The 23,223-nt window shown below is 40.1% G+C and overlaps 1 protein-coding gene across 11 annotated transcripts in view; it reads right to left on the reverse strand.

Moving 5' to 3' along the window:
• The window catches only part of FTCDNL1 (formiminotransferase cyclodeaminase N-terminal like), a 45,051-nt gene extending 22,282 nt beyond the window's left edge, over window positions 1-22,769 (reverse strand). For 3 of the 11 annotated variants that reach the window (XM_074009639.1, XM_074009637.1, XM_045367444.3), the window contains exons 1-3: window positions 22,345-22,769; window positions 20,473-20,594; window positions 17,714-17,809 (exon numbers count right to left, since the gene is read on the reverse strand). In XM_074009639.1, coding sequence (XP_073865740.1) covers window positions 17,714-17,809; window positions 20,473-20,587 — 211 coding nt within the window. In that variant the 5' untranslated portion in view covers window positions 20,588-20,594; window positions 22,345-22,769. Of the gene's footprint in view, window positions 1-15,987; window positions 16,141-17,713; window positions 17,810-20,472; window positions 20,595-22,237 lie in introns of all 11 variants that reach the window. The other 8 variants (XM_074009636.1, XM_045367442.3, XM_074009640.1 and 5 more) reach the window with 6 other exon arrangements.
• Between the last annotated feature and the right edge of the window lie 454 nt (window positions 22,770-23,223).

Here is a 23,223-nt window from a genome sequence, read left to right on the forward strand (position 1 = left end):
TTTCCATTCTGAGTTTCAAAATCCCAGAATGCAGTGCCTTCTAGTTACTCAATAAAGGTTTATCAAATTGAATGAACTGACTTTGCTTCCTAAGCACTTTGCTGATGTGGGCACTGCAAACCTGGAATATCAGTGTCCATTCTAGGCCGGGCGCGGTGGCTCAAGCCTGTAATCCCAGCACTTTGGGAGGCCGAGATGGGCGGATCACGAGGTCAGGAGATCGAGACCATCCTGGCTAACACAGTGAAACCCCGTCCCTACTAAAAAATACAAAACAATTAGCTGGGCGAGGTGGCGGACGCCTGTAGTCCCAGCTACTCGGGAGACTGAGGCAGAAGAATGGCGTGAACCTGGGAGGCGGAGCTTGCAGTGAGCCCAGATCGCACCACTGCACTCCAGCCTGGGCGGAAGACAGAGACTCCATCTCAAAAAAAAAAAAAAAAAAAATTCAGTGTCCATTCTAAACTAACAAATGGGAATAAGGAGTCACTCTGCTAACAAAACGAGAAGAGAGTTCAACACCAGCGAGAACATACTGTATTTCTAGTGAGAAACCATGGGATCAATTTTCCACAGTCGTGTAAAATTTTATGCTCTGTCCTTAGAGCAGTGGTCATATCCACAGCAGTCAAAACCACATGTACCTACGGGATATCCGCGCAGATCAGCTTTGTTAGACAGGGCAGATATCTGAACCACCTGTTCAGAAAGAATATCATGCCACCATATAGTTTTGAAACAGGCAGAACAAAACTGCAGCTTCCTAAATCACTCTTTATTAAAAGACCAACTTTTTTAGGTTCCCCTCCCCCCCATTTTAAGAAGCTTTTCTCACCACTATTGTTAGTGGTTCTGCCCTTTCCAATTTCTCTGGTCATATTCTAAAAGGGTTGATTTAAGGAAATGCCAAAATGCTTTTTAACAATATATATTTTTTAACCTTCATGTTTGGCTGATCTTATTAGCTAAAAAATAATTTTTAGTCATTCCTATACATGAATATCTAGCACGTTCTTTTCAGGCTTAACTTTAGAGACTTCTGTGAGTTTGGTTATACTCCTCTTTGCAGAAGAATCGATGTAATTAGATGTTTCTCAGTGCAATGAGAAGTTTAAGCTTCATATTCGTAACACAAATGTCTTTTCTAAGCCTATAACAGACATAATTGTGGCTAAATGTAGTATTTTATTAAGAATATACAACAGTAAAAGTAGTACATTAATTCAGGGCTTAAGAATCTGCTTAATTAAATGTATCTGTCTACAGTAGTATTTAATATCATTATTTTCCCTTCTGTTTTTCTTTCTTTCAGGAGCAATTTAGGACTACTGATATAAATGGACTTGAAACTGAATTGTTAAACAGAACTGCATTTCAGCAGCTCAAGGAATATAACTCATTCGTTTTCTTATATTTCTGATGCCAGCCAAAATGCAGAACTCAGAAAAAAGAACTCAAGAGTCTTCTGTTCCCTTTCCTCTAGGAAAAGTTAAATTCTCTTTTCTGTGACCTACTGCATAAATGCATGGTTCACTATTATTCTTAAACCTGGATTCAAATGATACTCAGAAAAGTATCAAACTTTTCCCTAAGCACAAACCAATCAAAAAGAACATTTTCCAACCCATATCACCTGAGACTCAAATCAAGTACAAAAAAAAAAACCCCACAAAATCTAAAAATTAAACTGGGTGCTAGACTTAAAAGCTTACAAGCATCCTCTAGTTTTAGTATAGCTGTTAATACAGCCAAATTTTTTTATTTAGCTGATTTTTTACTTACATATTTTTTAATGAGAAGAAGGTAAAATTCTCTACCAGAAGTCATAAAAATTTCAGATGATAAAATAGATAGCCCTAAAAGTTTTTGCCTAAACTCATGCACATAAACTAAAACTGGCCGATTAATCTTGCTACAGTATGTTTAAAAAGAGTGGCATTTGAAAATACAGTATAGCAGTGTGATGCTGCACTGCCTCTAATTAAGTGCAGACTAGGAAAAATTATTCTTAGTTTAGTCTATGAAAGGGGGGTGGTGGAAATTTCTCTCTTTGCAATTCAAAATTATTTTAAAGATAGAACATTTCTTTTCCAATGTCTTCATTAAACAGAGCTGTTAAGAATTGTCTCCCAACCATCCCCAAAGAGTACAAAGCTAACCAGTATTCGTCCCATATGCTCTGCTTTGAAGTGTGAAGCTGTGACCATCCCACTAGACTCTTACACCACCATCAAAGCCGTCTCATTACGCCCAGTGCTGAGAGTTAAAGCGCAGGGCCCTAACTGCTCCAACACAAACACTGCATTAACAAAGCGACCGCAGTATTCCTCCCCCACATGGCTAGAACGTGAAGAAATTTTTACCATATGTACACATGCACGAGATACAAAAATTTATTGTGCTAGAACATCATTGAGAAGCACATTAAACATGCTGACTAGAACTGGATGTTATTCTAAGGGACTGAAAAAAATAAAATGCAGCTGATCTTTATGATGAAAGAGCAGAAACATCAGGCTGAAAAATGAGATCAAGTGCAATTCCTAAATTGCATTTCGACTGACACGTTCTGTTGCCTGTTTTTTCTTGAGGTAGCGGAAAACAATTTAAGGGAAGAAACGAAACTCTACTGCACATCACTGGGTGCTACTGTTTACTCCACCATGTTTCACTTCAAAAGGACAAACTTAAAAACCACGATAGGCTGATAACAACATCTACGCTTCCAAATGAACAGGCCTTGCTAAGAAAAAGTAATTTCACTTGCATCTCTGAGTTGTCAGTTTATTATTGGCATGACGGTAAAAAATAAAATGCAAAGAAAAAAACTTACCTATTATGGAAATGAGGTCAGGATAAGCACTTAATTGATTTTCATGTTAAATTAATCTGAAAAAAAATTTTTTTAATGTTTTAACCTAACAATTCCACTCCTTTGTATTTGCTCTAGGAAAAGCCTTGCATTTGTGACAACAGAGACTATTCAAGAATGTTCATCATTGCATTATTTGATCTAGGAAAAACAAGAAACAATCTGAATGTCCACAAACAGGAGAACAGACAAAATGTGTTATATTCATACTATGATAATTATAAAGCAGGTAGAATGAAATAGAACTATATGTAATACCATGGATATATTTCTAAGCTATCTTGCTGAATGAAAAAATTATAGTATGAGAGCATTTCTAATACAAACATATCCAAGCAATACTATATTGGTTTTATTGGTTTATACACGTATGTAAGTAAAGCATGTAGAAAATTCTGGATTTGGGTCATGCTATACTCTTACCATAATTTGGCAGGGGGGCATTCAGAGAACCAGGAATGAAAGTAGTGATCAGAGGTGAATTTTAACCTTAACTGTATACTCAAAATTTTGAAACAGAGAATTAATTTTAAAAAATCAGCAAGGTCTAATAAATAAATGGTTGTGAGCATTCTTTGTTCTATTATTGTCTTGATAGAAAAAACTACAAGTGAATTTCTTAATGTGTCTAGGTCTGCTTTCCAGCTATGGAATGAAAAAATTGGGCCTATCTACTCTCCTCCCTATAAACAGAAAAATAAGGTGCCCTCAAACTCTTAAAGTATCATACAATTTCATGGAGATACAGATATAAGTATTCATGAAAGTATATAGTATATCAGGAGTTTGGGGCATATTTTACATATATATTTCATAACCAATAATCCAAGAAGGTTATTATTTCCTTGTATATAACATATAGTTTCATAAAGATATGTGTACAGAAGCTTATTATTCCTTTGTAGGGCATATGCTGATATATTTACCACTTTGTGCAGATGTGATATTACTCATTTAAAGAATTATACTTTCCTGAGTGGCCTAACATATTTAACTTATACTGTACTCCGTAACTCATTTTATTGTGTCCTGTGGTGCTCTCTAATGGCTTCACGCACAGATTTCATGGTCTCAGTTTTGCTGGGGAAAGGTACTTTGTTATACTTCTCTAAAAGTCACAATAGTATTTACTATAGGAAATGGAAACATAACAGGCACTCCAAGACTGTCTGGATGTTCACAAACACCTCTCCATTTATTTTCATAATATTTCTCTGAAATAGGTACTGAATATCATTTTGCAAATGAAGAACTGATAAAGGAGAAGCTGTTTGCTATAGAACTTAAATTTCAGAGCTGAAAGCACTTCAGACATCTCTTGCTCAAGTGATTTTCTAACATCTTGCTGTGCAATCCCTTTTCTTAGAAGGTACCTTATTTGGAATCTTGATTCATAAAACAGAAAAGGGGGATCCACCTCTCTTTATGGTGAATAAAGCCTCTCCTGGGCTCCAACTGCTCAGTATCCCCTCCACAAGGCAATGGAGAAACACTAAAAATAATGACAGCTGGTAGGAGGCAGAGGACCTGGTACTTTACACAGTCATCAATTATCATAACCATCCTGATACAATGGTATTATTCTCCCATTTTACAGATACAAAAACTCTTAGAGACTGAAAAAGAAGAGATTAAAAAATTTCTCAAGCCAGTTGGCAAACAAGTAGCAGATGTGGGATTTGAACTCAGATTGTTCAGCTCCCCAATTTTTTTTTTTTTAAAGACAGGGTCTTGCTCTGTTTCCCAGGCTGGAGTCCAGTGGCACCATTACAGCTCACGGCAGCCTTGCCTCCCAGGCTCAAGTGATCCTCCCACCTCAGCCTCCCAAGTAGCTGAGATTAGAGGTACACACCACCACGCCCGGCTAATTTTTTTTTTTTAATTTTTTGTAAAGATATAGTCTCACAGTGTTGCCCAAGCTGGTCTGGAACTCCTGAGCTCAAGTAATCCACCTGCCTCAACCTCCCAAAGTGCTGGGATTACAGGTGTGAGCCAGTGTGTCCAGTTTCAAATTCTTATCCTGCCCACTTCCCATCTTGCTTCCTTGTCTAACCACAGTGGAATGTGATGTTATTGGTTAGTTCATGCTGATCAGAGACTGACCGGCAGACGTATACATATACATCCTGAGTTGGGGGAATTGGTATTGGCCTTTCACTTCCATATACTGCTCCCTGCTTGTTAAGGACCTCTCGCTATCTTTCAGAGAGGCTACAGAGATGCTAAAGGTTCCCCAAAGAGTAGTTCAGATGGGTCATGGCAAAGCCTTGGGAATGGCCAGGAATCCTTCTGTTGGATAACATATCAGCAATGTATAAATAGCCTTCAGCATTAAGCCTACTCCCCACAGCAACAAAGAGTTAACTTGGCTCTTGCACCTATTTGGTGCTCCTCAAAAGGGCAAACAAATGCTTTGCACGAGTTACTTTGCTTTCCTTGTGTGTGTTCAGCTCTCAAGCCTCTTCTTGGCTGCTGGCCACAGACAACGCACAATAATCTCTCAGTGGTCTCAAAGCTGGTACTACCTCTCACCATTTGCCCCCCAAAGGAGTCAAGTCCTGCCCTCCCCCTTTTCATATCCCCACCTTTCAGACAACGACCTTTTCCACACACCCTTCTCCAACCTCTTTCAACTATGTTTTGGAGAAAAATGCTTCCCACCCATTACTGATGTTTTCTTCCTCATGGAGAGAGCTCTGCTCATCTTGCTGTCTGTTACAGGCTGAATTGTGTTCTCTAAAAGTACATATGTTGAAGTCCTGGCTCCCCGTACCTCAGAATATGACCTTATTCTGGAATGGGGTCATTGCAGATGTAATGAGTTAAGATGAGGTCATACTATAGTAGGTTGGGTCCCTAATCCCATATGATTGAGGTCCTCATAAAAAAGGGAAATTGGGACACAGACAATACACAGAAAGAATGCCATGTGACCATGAAGAAGGTCAAGTGCAAGCCAAGATGGGACAGGTTCTCCCTCACACCTCTCAGAAGGAACCAGCCCTGCTGCCACCCTGATTGCGGACTTCTAGCCTCCAGGATTGTGAGACAATAAATCTCTACGGTTTAAGCCACCCAGACAGTGGTACTTTGTTACTGCAGCCCTAGTAAACTAAAACACCAGCCTCCCTCCCTCCTAACTTTCATTCTCTGATGGGGAGTTTGGGAGAGAAACTGGATGTGCACAGACCCACCCTGCCTCCCTCTTCCTTCTTAGGAACTGGTTGTTAGCAGGAAACACACATTCCAGGCTACTCCTCCTCACCACAAAGCTGTCCAGCCTCAGGCCTTGGCTGCCCAGTACTGCCTGTGGCCGGCTGGGTTAGTCTAATTCTCTAGTGGGGCAGACCCAGCCGCCAATACTAGTTTTATCAGTAATAAAGTTACTGTAGCATTGCCATTTCTCACCTGCCTTTCTCTTCTGTGGGGCTGGTTCCAAATGTGGGAAAGGAAGACGTGTACTATTTGTCATGCTCTCCTCTTAAACCCACCCCAATACTCTTATTTCCCTGGGGGGAGGGAGTGAAGTGACCTTCTTTCTCTACTCTTTCTAATTTCATTGCTATGCTATAAACTTTGTGCACTGCTTTCCCAAAGCCTCTGGTTTTGATTGTCAAAAATTCTGGCTGTGTGGTGGCTCAGGCCTATAATCCCAGAGCTTTAGGAAGCCAAGGCAGGAGGATCACTTGAGGCCAGGAGTTCCAGACCAGCCTGGGCAACATAGCAAGACCCTGTCTCTACAAAAAAAATTTAAAGATTAGCTGGACATGGTGATCCATGCCTGTAGTCCTAGCTATTCAGGAGTCTGAAGCAGAGAATCGTTTGAGCCCAGGAGGTCAAGGCTGCAGGGAGCTAGGACTGCACCACTGCACTCCAGCCTGGGCAACAGGCAAGTTCCTGTCTCTAAAAGAAATAAATAAATAAATAAATAGAACATGAACACTGTTACTTCTGCACTGTCACTATAACAATCCTATAATCCCCTCAAGGTACTCAGACAGTCCCACACAGGCTATGGGGAAAAGAAAAGCACAACAATTAACATCTCAAAATATTATCTTACTACATATTTTTAGGTAATTAAAATTGGAGAATGAATTATTCAACTTATGTAATTTTAATAGTCACATAATAACGATAATTAATTAATTATGCCATAATTATTGTAATATCATAATACTACAGCCATACATTGTTGTCATTGTTATTGCAGGCTGTGAGTCTCCTGAGAAGGAAGGAGACTCTACCAATAGAGAACAGGTGGATGGGCTGCTGGGTGCACGACGGTGTGGAGAGACTTGCACTTAATCTACAAGCCCATCAATGTCACTAACATTATTATATCATTTCTTCAGAGTTTTCTAGTCCTAGTGGCCTTGACACTGGAAGCCACTATAAAAACTAAGAAGGAAAGATAAAAGGAAAAGGGATTCAGGAAAAACATCTCCACAGTAATGGGGCCTGGGCTTAAAAATACCAGAGCCTAGTATTCAGTCACCAGTAATAAACCCCTACTAGATCCACAATCTCTAAAACACCATCAGCAATCATATAAAATGCCAATCTCTGAGTGTTGTAGATATTTACTGAAAATCAGAAAACCTAAAACCCCTCCACTTTGAGGCCCCCCAGGGCTCCCTTTGTTAGTAAGGGGTGAATGTTTGATGTCTCCCACAATGACTCCTGGTTTAACACTGAGTGTTCTAAGAGATCTTTTACCTAGGTGAAGTGGTTGGCTGGGGAGGGGGCTCCTAATTTTTAACTGTTAAATCTCACCTGTGGCTTCTAGATTGGGAAACAATTACAAGAAGTATATAGTCAGGCAGCATGGATTTCATGTACCCCACCTATTTGTTCCAATTAGGAGATTCTTATAAGACATTTATTCTTGTTGATATTTCCTTTTCTGTCTGTTTGTTTTGTGTTTGAGACAGGGTCTCGCTCTGCTGCCCAGGCTGGAGTACAAGTAGTACATCATGGCTTACTGCAACCTCAGCCTCCTGGGCTCAAGGGATCTCCCATCTCAGCTTCCCAAGTAACTAAGACTACAGCACGCACTACCACACCCAGCTAATGTTTTTTATTTTTTTTCTTTGTAGAGACAAGGTCTCCCTATGTTGCCCAGGCTGGTCTTGAACTCCTGGGCTCAAGCAATCCTCCCGCCTTGACCTCCCAAAGTACTGGGATTATAGGCATGAGCCACCACTCCCAGCTACTTGTCAATATTTCAATAAACCCTATTGCTTTTATATCAAGAGTGAGACAGGGGCCAGCCGTGGTGGGCAGATCCCTTGAGCCCAGGAGTTTGAAACCAGCCTAGGCAACACAGGGAGACCCCATCCTACAAAAAATACAAAAATTAACCAGGCATAGTGGTACATGCCTGTAGTCCCAGCTATTTGGGAGGCTGAGGTGGCAGGATCACTTGAGTCTGGAAAGTCAAGGCTACAGTGAGCCCCAGTTGTGCCACTGCACTCAGCCTGGGCAACAAAGCAAACCCTGTCTCAAAAAAAAAAAAAAAAAAAAAAAATGGAGGAGTGATACAGGGAAGGAGTAAAAGTCAATACCAGGGTATGTTATCAAGCCGTGAGCAACTGGGACTCAATCCTGCTGAGATGGGCCTCAGAATTGTCCATCTCAGGGACAAAAGAGGCAAGCATTTATCCACCAGCTCTGGTCCCCGACAAGTCAAGTGTTGCCCAATGGGGTTAACTTGCTTGATCACTCACACTGCAGGTTGTAGCAAAGCCACAGTAAGAGAAAAGAGTGCAGCTTTTTCAAGTATGGCTGGGTTCATCCACAAATGCTGGTCATGGAAGATTAAGTTTGTTTATTCCAGTTCTCCCATTTGGCCTTTCCTTCTTCATTAGTACCCGTTTTACAGTGGTTGGTAGACTCCTCTTGCATTTATTCAGCCTGAGGCAATATGAATTTATGAGCAACCTGGTAACTTTCCTTCATAGTTAAAAGGTACTAAAGTCACTGGAAATCAATCTTAATATTTTAAGTACTTTCCCAATGTACAATCCCTTGTTTTCTCAGATTTTTCTGTTGTGGCAGTATTCCTGTAATTCTCCAACTAAATGCTATGCCCTAAATACGTTTACACACATTTGTAAAATCGACTATTGTTTTTATGTTATGGCAATGAGGGTAGTGTTGATGGTGGTAAGAACTTTATCAGAACCCAGCATCTAAACTGACTGATCTCAACCAAATCCAACACTGTTTTATGAGACAATCTCCATAGCAACTGGAGAATCAGAGTAGAAATTCTTAAAGTGAAAAGTTGTTCCTGATTTGCCAGATCAGCCCATGTTTTGACAATCTGTAATAAGGTAATCAAAGGGTCTCAAGACTACCATGCGAGTGTTGACGCTGTGTGAATGTGTCATGGCACACATCCTCCAAGTCATAAGAATAATTGAAAAAAAAATCTACAAGGCTGATCATTCTGATCAAAGTCCTTAATGTTTTATATATTTTTTAAAAATCAAAAAAATAAGAATCAGTCATGCCAGAGCTATTTCTTTATTCATATAACTTACATGGCTAGCATTTATCTTTCCAGTTCTCTAAATAATGACCTTAGTTGATATGGCATTGTACAAATATTCATTTGATCAATGACATGAAACAAAAAGCAAGTTTCCATATCATTTATAAAATCCATTAACTATGGTCTAGACTCTTAAAGCTGAATATTATGAGCCTACATGTTAGCTAAGCCTATTTTCACTGTCAAGGCATTGGGAGAATTTGCCTAAGAACCTTCGGCGCTGACCCTTCCCCTCTATCATCACTCAATCCTTCTCATGAAAGTTTGTGTGTAAACAGAAACTTTTACATGTTACAGAGACACTGGGTCCAGCATGTGAAAACACGGAGTGAGGAAGACGTAGAACACATACAAGAAGCATCAAGGTCCACAGTATCCTGCAGAGAAATTGTCTATAGAAACTTGACAGAAGTCCAGAAAATCAGACTAAATATCTTCAATACTGAGTAGAAGTCAGACAAAAGAAGAATGCTCCTGAAAATTTACCAATGATTCCAAGTGAGGTGAATGCATTGTTCCTGAAAGATCCACGATGATTTAAAATCGCCAAGAGAAGTAGGGACTTCCAGGAAAACATGAAAATGTGGATGTATATGTTTACTTTCATTTCTTCCAGAAACCCCAAGGAAAAAAAATGGTAAAGAAATTTTTTTTCCCAAGCATCAACTCAAACAAACAGAAATAAAGAGGAGGCAATCGCAGTGGAAGCTGCAGAGAAAACGTGTGAGGGGGAGGTGATTCGGCAGACCCAAGGCAGCAAGTGGAGCAGCAGAGAAGCGCCTGATGCATCCCACAGACACCTGATAGTGGGCAGAACTGGCAGCCCCACTTTGGGAGGGAAGGCAAAGGGGAAGCTCAAAACCGGAAGATGGGTGGGAAGTCAGCTTCAGCAGCGGTCAAAGCCCATCCCTGATCCACACAGGCACCTGCCCTGCCACACCCTGGCAGAATATGCAAGAGGTAAAACACAAGGTGTCTGGGCTGGGGAATATGGACACAGCTGAGGGCTGGGGTAAGTAACAAAAAGAGAGGAATTAAAAGAATGTTTATATTGACAATCTAAACGTTGAGATTTTTTCAGCCCTTTTGTGCAACTTAGCTTCTAAAACACTGGCAGTGGTGTCTCCACTCCAGGCTGGACACTGGAAGATCCTTCTCTGGGGAACATGAACAGCTCAAGAGGAAAGACAAAAAGATACTGAAGTATGAGTTCCCCAAAGAAACGACCCAGCCATGTCAGCCTACAGCTGACAAACCCCATGTGCATACTCGGAATGTCCATTCAGCCTTCTAGCATCCACTCAGAATAAACAGCCAACCAGGCATCATCAAACATCTTAGGAAAGCCTTTAAAAAACAAAACAAAACAAAATTTAAAAAAAAAAAAAAACAAGAAAAAGCAATGGGGTGAAGGGGGTAAGGTGGGGGGAGACTATGCAGGAAGAAGAAACCACGATGATCCATTAATGATACATTCATGAAAAAAACCAGGATGTTCTCTTGAAAAGTAAAATAAAAGGAACATTTACAGAGTAAATGAAAGCACTTGGAAATTAACATGGAAGCCATAAAAAACTTATGGAAGGCTAGGATAGAAAGTAGAGGAAATTTGCCAGAACGTGTTATAAAAATAGAGTGATGGAAAATAAGAAAGAAAGTAAATGCAGAGGACCAGTAAAAGAGTTCTAATCTCCAAATAATGAGGCTTTTAGAAAGAACTGAGAAAATGGAAGAAATCATCAATGGAATAATTTAAAAGAATTGTCCAGCACTGACGGACAATAGTTTCAAAGAATAAAAGGACTCACCAAGTATCCAGCATAATGGATGGAAACAAACCCATACAAAAGCACTTGAGAGAAATTTCAGAACACTGGGAACCAAGCAAAGACCTCACAAGCCTCCAGAGAGAAATGAAAGGTCACATACAAAAAATAAGGAGTCATAACGGTTTCAGAAGTCTCAATAGCAATGTGGAAACAAGAAGTCAATGACACAACATCTTTAAATTAAAGTTATTTCTAACCTGGAATTCTATAGCAAGACAAACTAATAATTCAGTGTGAAGGAGAATAATGGTACTTTCTGACATGCAAAGGGTCAACAATGTACTTCATTTTATTTTCCAGAAAGCTACTAAAGGATGTGTTCCACCAAAATGACACCTTAAACTAAGAAAGTAAAAAAAGAGAAAGAGAAGATATGGGATTCAGGTTGAGGACCAGGGCGTTCAACATGGAGAAAGATGAAAGTCATGATGATGGCTGAGGGAGATCCTATGAAGACAGTTATCCTCAGCATACTGAGGGCAGCTAGTCCTAACTGGAACAGGTTGGAGAATTCTAGAAGATACTTCTTTAAGAAGATGGAATTGATAGAACCCTCAATGAATGCATGAAGTGTTCTATCTGGATGCTTAGAGAGATGTAACAACTGACAGTGAATTTGGAGCCAAACCAGTGGTAAGTACATAAAACACTAAGCAAACAAATTATCAAAAAGATAATGACCAACTCCAGCAAAAATACAAAGTTATGCAGAAAAGTTCAAATAATAATAATGTTCTAAATGATTCATTGTGAACAATGTTTACATAGTTATACATATGTTTACATAGTTATAATAATGTAACCACTAACTATTGACTCAAATTTTGATATAAATATATTGAGAGGTTGGAAGATTGGGATGTGTGAGTGGGGTGTGTGTGTGTGTGTGTGTGTGTGTGTGTGTGTGTTAGAGATGAGAGGTGGGGTAAGGGGAAGCTAAATTTTCATCTTCCACAGTGAGAAGTCAATAGATAATGCCTGAAACTGAAAGACCAAGACATACCAGTGTAAGTGTGATATTTCGATATCTAGAGTTAAAACAAGGTAAAAAAGTGGAAAGTACTTGGCCGGCTCTGAGGAAAAGGAAATTGAAGGGTGTGTATGGTGGGAGGTAAAAGGGGTTAGATAGGTACTTAGAATTTTTTGAATAAACCCTGTGCAGTATGTGATTTTTAGCTACATGCCTGTATCATTTTGATAAAAACAAAAAGAAAGACAGAGAAGGAGGAAAGGAAAAAATTTTAGAGACCTGGCTAGGGGCAGTGGCTCATGCCTATAATTCCAACACTTTGAGAGGCTGAGGTGGGAGGATCGCTTGAGCCCAGGAATTCAAGACCCACCTGGGCAACATGACAAGACCCTGTCTCTACGAAAACACAAAAATGAGCCAGGTGTGGTGGCATGCACCTGTGATCACAGCTACTCAGGAGGCTGAGGTGGGAGGATTGCTTGAACCAGAGAGGCAGAAGTTGCAGTGAGCCAAGATCATGCCACTACACTCCAGCCTGGCCAACACAGCAAGATCCTGTCTTAAAAAAAAATTTAGAGACCTAATAGTGATAAAAATGAGACAGAGCCTAATAGATCAATTGTGAGTTTTTATAGAAAATGAAAACCAGCCAGGCACAGTGGCTCACACTTGAAATCCCAGCTACTGGGGAGGCTGAGACAGGAGAATCACTTGAACACAGGAGGCGGGGGTTGCAGTGAGCCAAGATCATGTACTGCACTCCAGCCTGGGTGATACAGTGAGACTCCATCTCAGTAAATAAATACATACATACATACATACCAATGTCCAAAATATTGGGAAGAAAACCTATAAGCTTTAAATAAATATAGACTAGATCTACATCTCACCTGAGCTCTAAACTGTATAATCAATCATCCTCTCAAAATATTTGTATCAATTTGGGTGAATAGTTAGTGGTTACATTATTATACCTATGTAAACATTGCTCACAATGAATCATTAGAACATTACTATTATTTTACCTCTGCCAACCTTTTACATGCTGTCAAATGACAGCATGTAAAAAATGTATTCATCTTTTCCCCAAACCTCCTTTCTTCTGCCATTTTAAGTTGTAACACTATCACACCACTGCTCTGTCCCTCACCAGCAAGATCTCATGCAATCTGTCCATTCTCTATTCTCTTAGGCCAATATCATCCTTCTAAACTGGTCAGCCTGCTTCCTGTCCATTGTCTATCATGTAGGCAGAGTGCTCTTTCTAAGAACTGAAAGCCAATCATATAATTTTCTTGCTTAAAACACTTCAGTGGTTACCACTGCCTTTAGCACAAGATTTGAACTCTTCAACCAGACATCTAAAACTTCATAATCTAGCCAAGTGCAGTGGCTCATGCCTGTAATCCCAGCACTTTGGGAGGCTGAGGCCGGCAGCTTGCTTGAGGTCAGGAGTTTGAGACCAGCCTGGCCAACAAGGAAAAACCCCATTTCTACTAAAAATACAAAAAAAAAAAAAAATTAGCTGGGTATGGCAGTGCACACCTGTAGTCCCAGCTACTCAGGAGGCTGAGGCACGAGAATCACTTGAGTCTGGGAGGCGGAGGTTGCAGTGAGCCGAGGTTGCACCACTGCACTCCAGCCTGGGTGACAGAGTGAGACTCCATCTCAAAAAATTTAAAAAATTAAAACTTCATAATTTGGCCTCTGATTACCTCTTGAGCCTCATTTCATAACATTCCCAGGAATGTCTTTCCCATCCCACCCCACCTCTACATTCCATGCAGCCAAACTGAAGTCCTTTGCAGGTGCTCGAGTTCAGGCTGCCCTCACCTGTGGGCCTCTGCATCACTGTTCCCTGTATTCTAAAAGTCCTCAAACTAAAATGATATGCAAAAGTATATGTGAGTGTATGTCTCTATGTATATACACACAATGCACATGCAGAAAAACTTGCAAAAATTGTTGACAGTTATTTATAAATCCTCTGAATACCAACTTTGGACCCACCTTAAGAACCTCTTCCTGAAGCTAAAAGCAAACTTACAGCTGATATTAAAAAGTTGTGAAATATGTTATTCAGCATTTTTGCACACAAAGTATACATAAATTGCACATATCAGTATCAACTCTTTTATGTCACTGGGATGCTATTTATTGCCCTTTGTCCAGAGAAAGTTAGCTGATTATTATGTTACAGCTGGTTTCTCTGGGAAAGCCTTATTCTAGGGAAAAACATCCTTTCACTGTTCTGAGAACAGCAGGATCCTAGAATGTGAATACTTCTGCCTCATAAGAATGCCTGAGCATGCTGTTACAAAAAAAAAAAAAAACTTAAAAAAATTTGGATGATATTAGATGAACAGCTGTGTAGAAAAGGGAATGTAAAAATAAAAACTGCATGTTGGAGCATCAAAATAGTAACCATGTACAGTATAGGACTGTTTTTAATCAGATGAAGATTGAAGCTATTACATTTCAAATCAAATGTTATAAATTAGTTCAAGAATGCAGCTGAGCTCTCATTTAATTAGAAATGTCCATGTTTAAATCATGAGGTACAGTAGCTGCCAATGAAGCAAAGGGCAAGGGAAGGGAGAAATCCTGTGTCCAGACTCACTGATTCTTAACTGTCTCCTACGCAGGACGAACATCTGGGGTGGACCAGTCCCGATGTAATGAAGAACTTCATGTACTAGCTAATTTGAGATTTAATGTAATTGTCCATAATTGTTTTGAAGACAATTAAAATCATTATTCTGGTCTGGACAATTCTGAACTCTTCATTTTTGTGTGGAACACATTTTCCCCTCCATGCTGAATTTTAACTCTTTCTTAAAACGTAAAGCAAGTCTGAGGCCAAGATTTCCCTCGGAAATAACCCTTCAACTGTCAGGTCACATGAAAATGCAGCATAAGTAGTGAGGCACTCCTTTGGAAGCAAGTCTCATTTCCTATTTCTGGTGCTTCATGTAGCTCAACTAAAGTCCAAATCTACATCCCAAATGTTAGACAATTCACCATTAATTAAAAATGAGACAACATCATAGAGGGATTTCTGAGGTAGAAAAGAATGCAATTATCCTAAGGCGGATTTTTCCCCGAAGATTATAAGCCTCTGCATCTTGTAATTAACCGTGGTACAGTTAGACAGTCCAGGCAAAAGTTCTTTCTTTCCTCCCAATTTGCCTAATTCAAAAACACCTCAAGTGGCATAGCTCAAATTTTCCAAATTAACCTTACCCCTGGGGCTGAAATCATTCAAGTGACAGTTCAGCTCTAAAGAAAATCTTAGTGAGAGTTGTGCACAGGGAAAAAAGGAAAAAAAAAAAAAAAAAAGTCGGAGGAAAAAGGGGTAAGAGTTAACATTTAAGTAGATTTTCAACCTCATCATTACCCCTGCTCAAGAAAATAGGACACAGATAGGCAAAACACACCATCGTTCTGCCCTGAAGAGCCTGAAGGACTTATTAGAAACCACTATTGCTTCCTCATGATCCATTGTGAATTTGTAAGGGATAAAATTATTGATTTTTTTTTTTTTTTTTGCCATACCCCACAACATTTAGTGTTCCATAATGTCACGGCATAGGAAGTGGAGGGGTATGTCACAAACACACAGTGTATTGTGGATACGGTTCTTCAAGATCAACTTTTCCCAGGGAGCTGAGGAGTGATGCGATTCTCACAAGCTATTTCAGTTTGCAAAAGTGGTTTCCAATAAGAGGAGAACACATAACCCCAAACTTTCTCTTACTTCTGGCCACCACTCCACACTCTTCCACTGTGACTCCAGAGAGAGGGTAAATCGGAACTAGGTCCACTGCTCCCAGGCAAGGGTGGATTCCCTCTTGAACTTCCATATCGATAGCCTGGAAGGCCTCTAGGCAGGCAGCCAGAACAGAGCTGCCTAAAAATGCAAAATTGTGGAAAACAATCATTAAGCTTTCAACTGCATCTACAGAAAAAGCTATGATTTTGTTGCTCCACTAGTTGCTTTTCTTTTGTCATCTATATAGAAGACTTCTTTTTTGTCCAAAATAACGAAAAACACAAAATCCAACCTCTCCCCTCACCCCACCTCCCAACAGTCATAAAACTTCATATTTCTTCCACCTTTTCCTCCCCAAAGTGGGAGAATTATACAAGATTTATTGGTCTTATACTATTTGATTATTTTTTTATAATTGGTTACTTTAAATTTTTTCAACTTTCTCCAATTAATCTAATCAAATTCCTTATTTGCAGAATGCTTTATGAGTAATTCTATTAAAATAGATACACAAACATAATTTTTTTATTTTTTATTTTTTAGAGACTGAGTCTTGCTACGTTGCCCAGGTTGGTCTCAAATTCCTGGCATCAGGCAATCCTCTCACCTTGGCCTCCCAAAGTGCAGAAACTATAGGCATAAGCCACTGTGCTGAACCACATAAATTCTTTTTCACGTAAATTTTTTAAAGCATACTTATTTTAGTTTTGCTCTTATCCACTAATTATATTTTCATTGAATTATTATAGCTAAATGCATATTATAGACACCTAAGAGTTTTATGATATTACTCTGAGTTTTTATTAGTAATACAGTATGACCATTTTAGCAATAGAGGAAAAAGTGGATTTTTATCCTGTATTAAGATTAACATTCAACATAATCTGTCCAGGCCGGGCTCGGTGGCTCACTCCTACAATTCCAGCATTTTGGGAGGCTGAGGCAGGCAAATCACTTGAGGTCAGGAGTTTGAGACCAGCCTGGCCAACATGGCAAATCCCCATCTCTATTGAAAACAATACAAAAAGTTAGCCAGGCATGGTGGTGTGCGCCTGTAATTCCAGCTACACAGGAGGCTGAAGCACAAGAATTGCTTGAACCCGGGAGGCAGAGGTTGCAGTGAGTCGAAATCACGCCACTGCACTCCACTCTGGGTGATGGAGTGAGACTCTTGTCTTGGAAAAAAAAAAAAAAAAAAAGATAATCTGTCCTATGCTTGCTGAAGTTATCAGTAAGCTCTCTACTAAACCTTACAATGTCCCTGTGAGACATGTCAACTCATGGCCCAACTCCAGATCTCAAGTTCCCAACCCAGAATGCACTGCTTAGCATGTTTCATTCCATGCCAGCTTAGCAGTGAAATGAAAGCTGACTTCAACACTATTACTTCACGGGCTAAAACCTGAAGATGTCTTTTCTTAACCACAAAGGATATGTGATCATCTTCAGCAAAAAGAAAAAGAAAAAAAAAAAAGTCATGAAATCTTGGACCCCAAAGTTCACTGTAACAAAGAGGAAATGGAGGATGTTTGAGATTTACATGTTCAGAAAAATGACTAAATGTAGTTTTGTGGTAGACTCTTTACTTAACAGAGGGGAGTATTCAGATTTACACAGGAAATCAATGATTAGAGAATGTTCAGGTCTACCCGAAGGCCTACCCTTCACCAAAATAAAGACAAATATGTGAAGAAAGAAACTGAAATCTTACCCAACTTATCAACAGAAGCTGCTATTGTAATGACTGATCTATTATAGTCTTGATCAGAAAATATATTGAGCACGGACACTTGAGGATGTTTCTTTCCTGTAAAGAAAACAAGACAGGAGTGCAAGAATTTTTTTTTCTGTGATAAAACCTTAATAGTTTATTTCTTCTGGTATAATTAAATTTAGCTTAGTTGAAAAATTCTGGGATGTGACTTTTGGAAGTGACGTTGAATAAACATGAAATTCATGAGAGGCAATGTCCACTTTTCTTACAGCATCTTATTGTATAACCAGATGGCTCAGCCCAGACACAAGCTTTTGATGTCTATAATAGACCCTCTTTTGGACTTGCTATTGAATTTGCCAAAATTCCCTTAACTCAGTCTAAGATGGTAGCCCCTTTCTCTAATAGCCAAATCATATCGCTGTAAATCCTGTTCTTCATCAATCTCATCACCTAGGCCTTGTCAACATTTCCTTCCCAAATCCAGAAACTAAACTGTTTGGGTCAAGATCTAACATCTGGTAAAACTAGAATAGACCAATTAGTGCCCAGAGCAGAGGTTTTTGAGACGCATGCACCTGTCCATTAGAAACTGTTCTGAGTCCACCATCTCCTTTTCGGAGGCCACCAACAGCCTTCAGATGTTAACAACTTCCAGCTTTTGGTGGTTTGTGACTCTCTTGAATATGTGTAAGCTGGAGGAGAAAGCTGCCATTCCCTTGTGTGGCAGCCATACATAGCCCTAGAGTTATTTTTGAAGTTTACAAGCATGGTCCAGGCTCCTTAAAAGTACCCCTTATGCCTACAAAAGCAAATTCAAAGTGAAGGACAAAAGTTTTCAGGCGGTAATTAAACCTTTGGTTATGCTATTATACCTTGTCTCCCTGTCCCCTGGCAGCTTAACAATTAATCTTTTCAGAGGAAAGGAAAAACAAGTTACACCCAGGAACTACAGAGCTTACAACAGCCCTACACTATTAATTTTAATAATGTGAGAAGATAAACATATGTATGTCACTCACTCATGGCCAAATGAGCATCTATAGAGTCCTGCCCTGGTGTAGGTCTAAAATTTATAACTCAGATTCCTTTACCTAAGACCTTTCTAGGCCATTTAAATGTGCTCACATTGCTTAATTAGAAAAAAAATACAGTTTATATAGTTTTATTCCACTCACTTAAAAAAATGCCTTTAAAATATTTGTTAAAAAAAAAAAGGTTCATTTTCTTAACTAGTGCTACCTTCCTTGCATTTTGAAAACTATAAAAGATGAAGTAAGAACAAGATCATGCAACCTCCTAACATACTCTAACTCCTGGAAAAAAAGAGATATGATTCAATTTTTTTTCATCCTAAATCTTCTCCTGAAAAGCTTTTATTCTCAGTTTCATATGATTCAATTGAATCAAATGCTGAAAGAATAAAATACTACTCTCTCCTGCAATTTCTTAAGCATGCATATAGAAAAAAAATTACTGCTGGCAAGAGGAGCTGTCAGTGTGAATCTCAGCAGAAGTAAATTGTTTGGTATTTGTAATGGAGTATAATAGCTATAATTCCATTTGAGCTGCTGCCACTAATAAGCTGATAAAAACTGTGAGTTGAGACCCAGGCATCCATCAGTGTGTGTCTTCCACAAATGTCTCTGCACATTTACTTAATCACAGAGACAGGCAACCCAATCCCATTAGGTGTACTGTGTCTGACAATGAAGAGCCCGAGCTGGCTCTTTCCACAAAAAGCATGCAAAATCACAGCTGCATACCAACTCCAAAGGAGTTTTCCTATCAGCAATTATCAGGAATTTTCATAGACATTTCTGGCTCCTGCAAAGTTGCGAGACAGTAACTTAAATATGCTCACAGTTAAGATGGGTTGGTGGAAAACACTTCTTTCATATGAAAAACAGTAACCACATTAAAAATGACAATCGGAAATTAAAATTTACTGTCTGAAATGCTTTAGGGCTGGTTTCACTTGTTGCCAAAAAGTTATTGATTTAATAACAAGCATTCTATTTAAACGACTGTATATACTGTTGTGTGTGTTAGTCTGAGTGAAAGTAAAGACAAATAATATCTAACCATGTGTCATTACAGGAACATTTTAAGAAGGGTGAAAAAAAGAGCAGTATCCTTCATAGTAATACTGGCCAAGGGAATAAGGAGGCATGAGTTCCAGTCTTCTGTCACCAAATTGCTGAGTGATCTTACGCACATCATTTAAATGCACTTGCCTAACAGTCTCTATACAGAGAAAAGAGGGCAGAAATAATAATACTGTAATGATTGCATGGGCTTTGCTGGCAGGAGTGCTTTGAAAAGTAGTTGGTATTTGGCAAGTTTATTTTTCATTTAACCTGCTCAATAAAAAGCATAAGGTACGATTATGCTCATTCTATTAATGATCAAATAAACGACCCATGAGGGAAACATTATACTTTTAGGTAAATACATCCTCCCCAGAAGCCTGTCAATATTCTGAACAACACGCATCTCAGAGACTCACACGCAAATGTTAAGAGCTGCGCTGCTGAGCGTATGCAGACATTTAGAAAAGAGCATATGTGCACATCTGAGTAACTGAGCTATCTCAGTATCCTAGAGTTGTGCAGAGCTGCAACAGCTCAAGAACAAGGAGGAAAATTCAGGAAGAAAGGAAGAAAAGTGTTCTGTAGATACAGTGTGCACAGTACAAAAATTACTATATTATCAAAACACTACAATATTCAGCTTCAATTGTCTGCTTTTCCTACCATTTTTGTCAAGAAGAGCTGCTTTTGCTATGTTCTCAACAATGTATTTTCTTCTGGCTTCTGAAATGTTTAGTAAACAGGCAGCCAAACGGAGTCCCACTCTGGAAGAAGACATGATTTTTCTGGAATAGGAGAAAAATTTTTATGTGTCTCTAGAGTTCATTCATATTTTCATGTTTTAACTATAAAAAAATCATAACTTTTTGGAAATGAAGCAGTCATAATATGAGCACTTTACTATTTCATTCCTAGAAAAATTCTAAAGCATAAAATCCCCAGATTGACTAAAATAAGAAACAATGTGTACACGGTCACATACATATGAACCTTGTAACGACACTGGAAAATACCTGGCAGGGTCCTCAGTATGAATTCCATCATGTATGTGAAAGTTTTTCATTAAAGTGTGTTATCCCATTTTAAGCATAGTTTTCCTTAGCCTTATCCCTGTTTTCAAGGTCTGTACTATTTTACAAATAGGTATGATTTTTTTTTGTTGTTAAACTAGACTTACTGGGGAAATGCAGAAAAAGGAAACGAGGAAGATTATTTAATATGTGGATTCTTATAAAAGAAATTCTTGTGGCAAGAATGAAAAAGTATCTACAGGCCACACCATGGACATTGTTTGTATAATAAACAAGGAAGCCATTTGGATGGTTTACATGACAATTGTCTAAGTTCCTCCTTGTTCCACCAAAGTTTCTAAATCAGTTTAAAGTCTTTTTACAAAATTCTGTAACTTGAAAGATGACACGTATTCTGATATATATTACTCAATAATATCAAAAATGTGATTTTTGTTGAAAATAGATTAATTACACAGGTTTTGGAGGTTGCTTTCTTTTTAGTACTCTAGAATAGCATTTTTGACTCATTTTTCCATACCTCAAATGATATTCACGATCTAAAGGAATTAAAATATCTTAAAATAATAAGAAAACAATTTCCCTCTTCAAGTTCAGCACCTCATAACGTTGGTCTCTTTTAAATATCATAACTAAAAATGGATGAGGCCCTCATGAATTCATTCAACAAATGTTTGATGAGGGTCGTTTTCTGACAGGTAATGTTCCCTGCGTGAGGGATATCAACCACAGTGGTCTAACTCTGAGACACGCTTTAAACTTTAGAGTTTAAGCTAAAAGTGCTCTGGTGCAAGTAATGGTGCTCTCCCTGAATAAATCCGCTGGCTTGTTCGCCAGGATCATTCGTTGGCCTAATCATCTTAACCTAGAGAGAGCTCAGGCTTCGTAGCTAGCTCAGGTTTGCAGGCAGGTTTTCATATCATGTCCATCGTCTCATCACTGAAAATTCATAAAATGTCTGTCATTAGGTTTTTCTATATATTAATAACATTGTTGTAATAAATCAGCCCAGACCTCTCGTTTCTATGTAAACAAAAAATTGCTTTACACAAGGGGTGTGGGCGTCTTCTGGTTTTCATTTGTTTTCAGTGTGTTTATGCAGCTTAATTGTCTCATCAGGCACTTTCCCAACATAATTATGCTTTTTAACAAATGGTGTTTATGGCAACCCCTAACAGTGCAAAAGAAAGGATTAGTTTCATCCTCTCATTCCACATTTTGATTCCCTGTGGACAGCTAAATCACACAAAGATGGTGTTAGAAAAATTCACCTTCACAGCGAAGCTGAAATGAGCGGCAGTACCAGGCTCAGAAAGTGACCCAAACGCAAGCCCCCCAAAACACTCTGTGTTTGGGACAGGGAGATCCTAGTCTTCCTAGCCCATCCCTTCAATTACCATTGGATGACCTCTGGTGATAGATCAAACACGCGACTGTCCTCCGCCTCCGCGCCTCCCCAACCCCAGAGAACCTAGCCCAGCAAGTGCAAAGTGCAGCAGTTCACCTGCCCCCTGCGCACGCACCCCACCGGCACTTGGAGGCCGCAAGGAGGCTCGCCAGGCTGCTGCAACGCGTGCTGCGGCCAGAACCCCGCTGCTGGGAATCCCTGCGCGGTGCCGCCTGGGTTCCTGGGTGGAGTGTCCCAGGACCACGTGCGCTGAAAGGGAACCCGAAGTGACTCCCGGACTCCACACAGGTCTCGCGGGACGCAGCAGCGGCGAGGGCGCGGGGTTGTGGCGCCCGGGAGTGAGGGGCGGCCGGCGGCTGCGCTGCCCCGGACGAGCTCTCGAACTAGCGGCCGCGCCTCCCGCTCCGCAGTTTTTGGAAGGGGAGCGGACCTGCGCGCACCGAAGGGCACTGGGGCAACGGGGCTGCCTAGCCCGAGTCGCCGCCGCGCGTGGCCCGCGCGCAGCCTCCGCCGCCGACTCCGCCTCCCGGGCGCCCGGAGCGCGCCCCACCCCAGCCGCACACCGCCCGGGCTGGCTCTGCCTCTCCCTCCCTGACCCGGCACCACGTGCCTGGCGTCCCTGAACGCTTCAGTTTCTTCTCAGTGTTGCCTCTTCGTCTGCTCTTCTGTATCGCCAAACCCTTCGCAATTCTCTAGTCAGTTAATGACTTTAAAGGGGCATTGGAATCTAATGATCAGGTCTTTGCCTATTGATCATGCACCAGCAGGGGGCTCTTCTCTGGTTTCCTTGCAAGGGACACATGCAGTCACACACACCCTTCTAGTAAATCCCCTCCTGAAGGATTAGTGGCCCCTGTGACTGTGAACTGGACCTATCCCGAGACAAAAGCAGTCCTTGTGCATACCCATTTAGTCAAAGTTACAACGAATATGAAACAGGCTTCCGCATTTCCTTTTTTTCTAGGCCACTCAACC

This window comes from Macaca fascicularis, chromosome 12, assembly GCF_037993035.2.
Source record: "Macaca fascicularis isolate 582-1 chromosome 12, T2T-MFA8v1.1".
Taxonomy (NCBI): domain Eukaryota; kingdom Metazoa; phylum Chordata; class Mammalia; order Primates; family Cercopithecidae; genus Macaca; species Macaca fascicularis.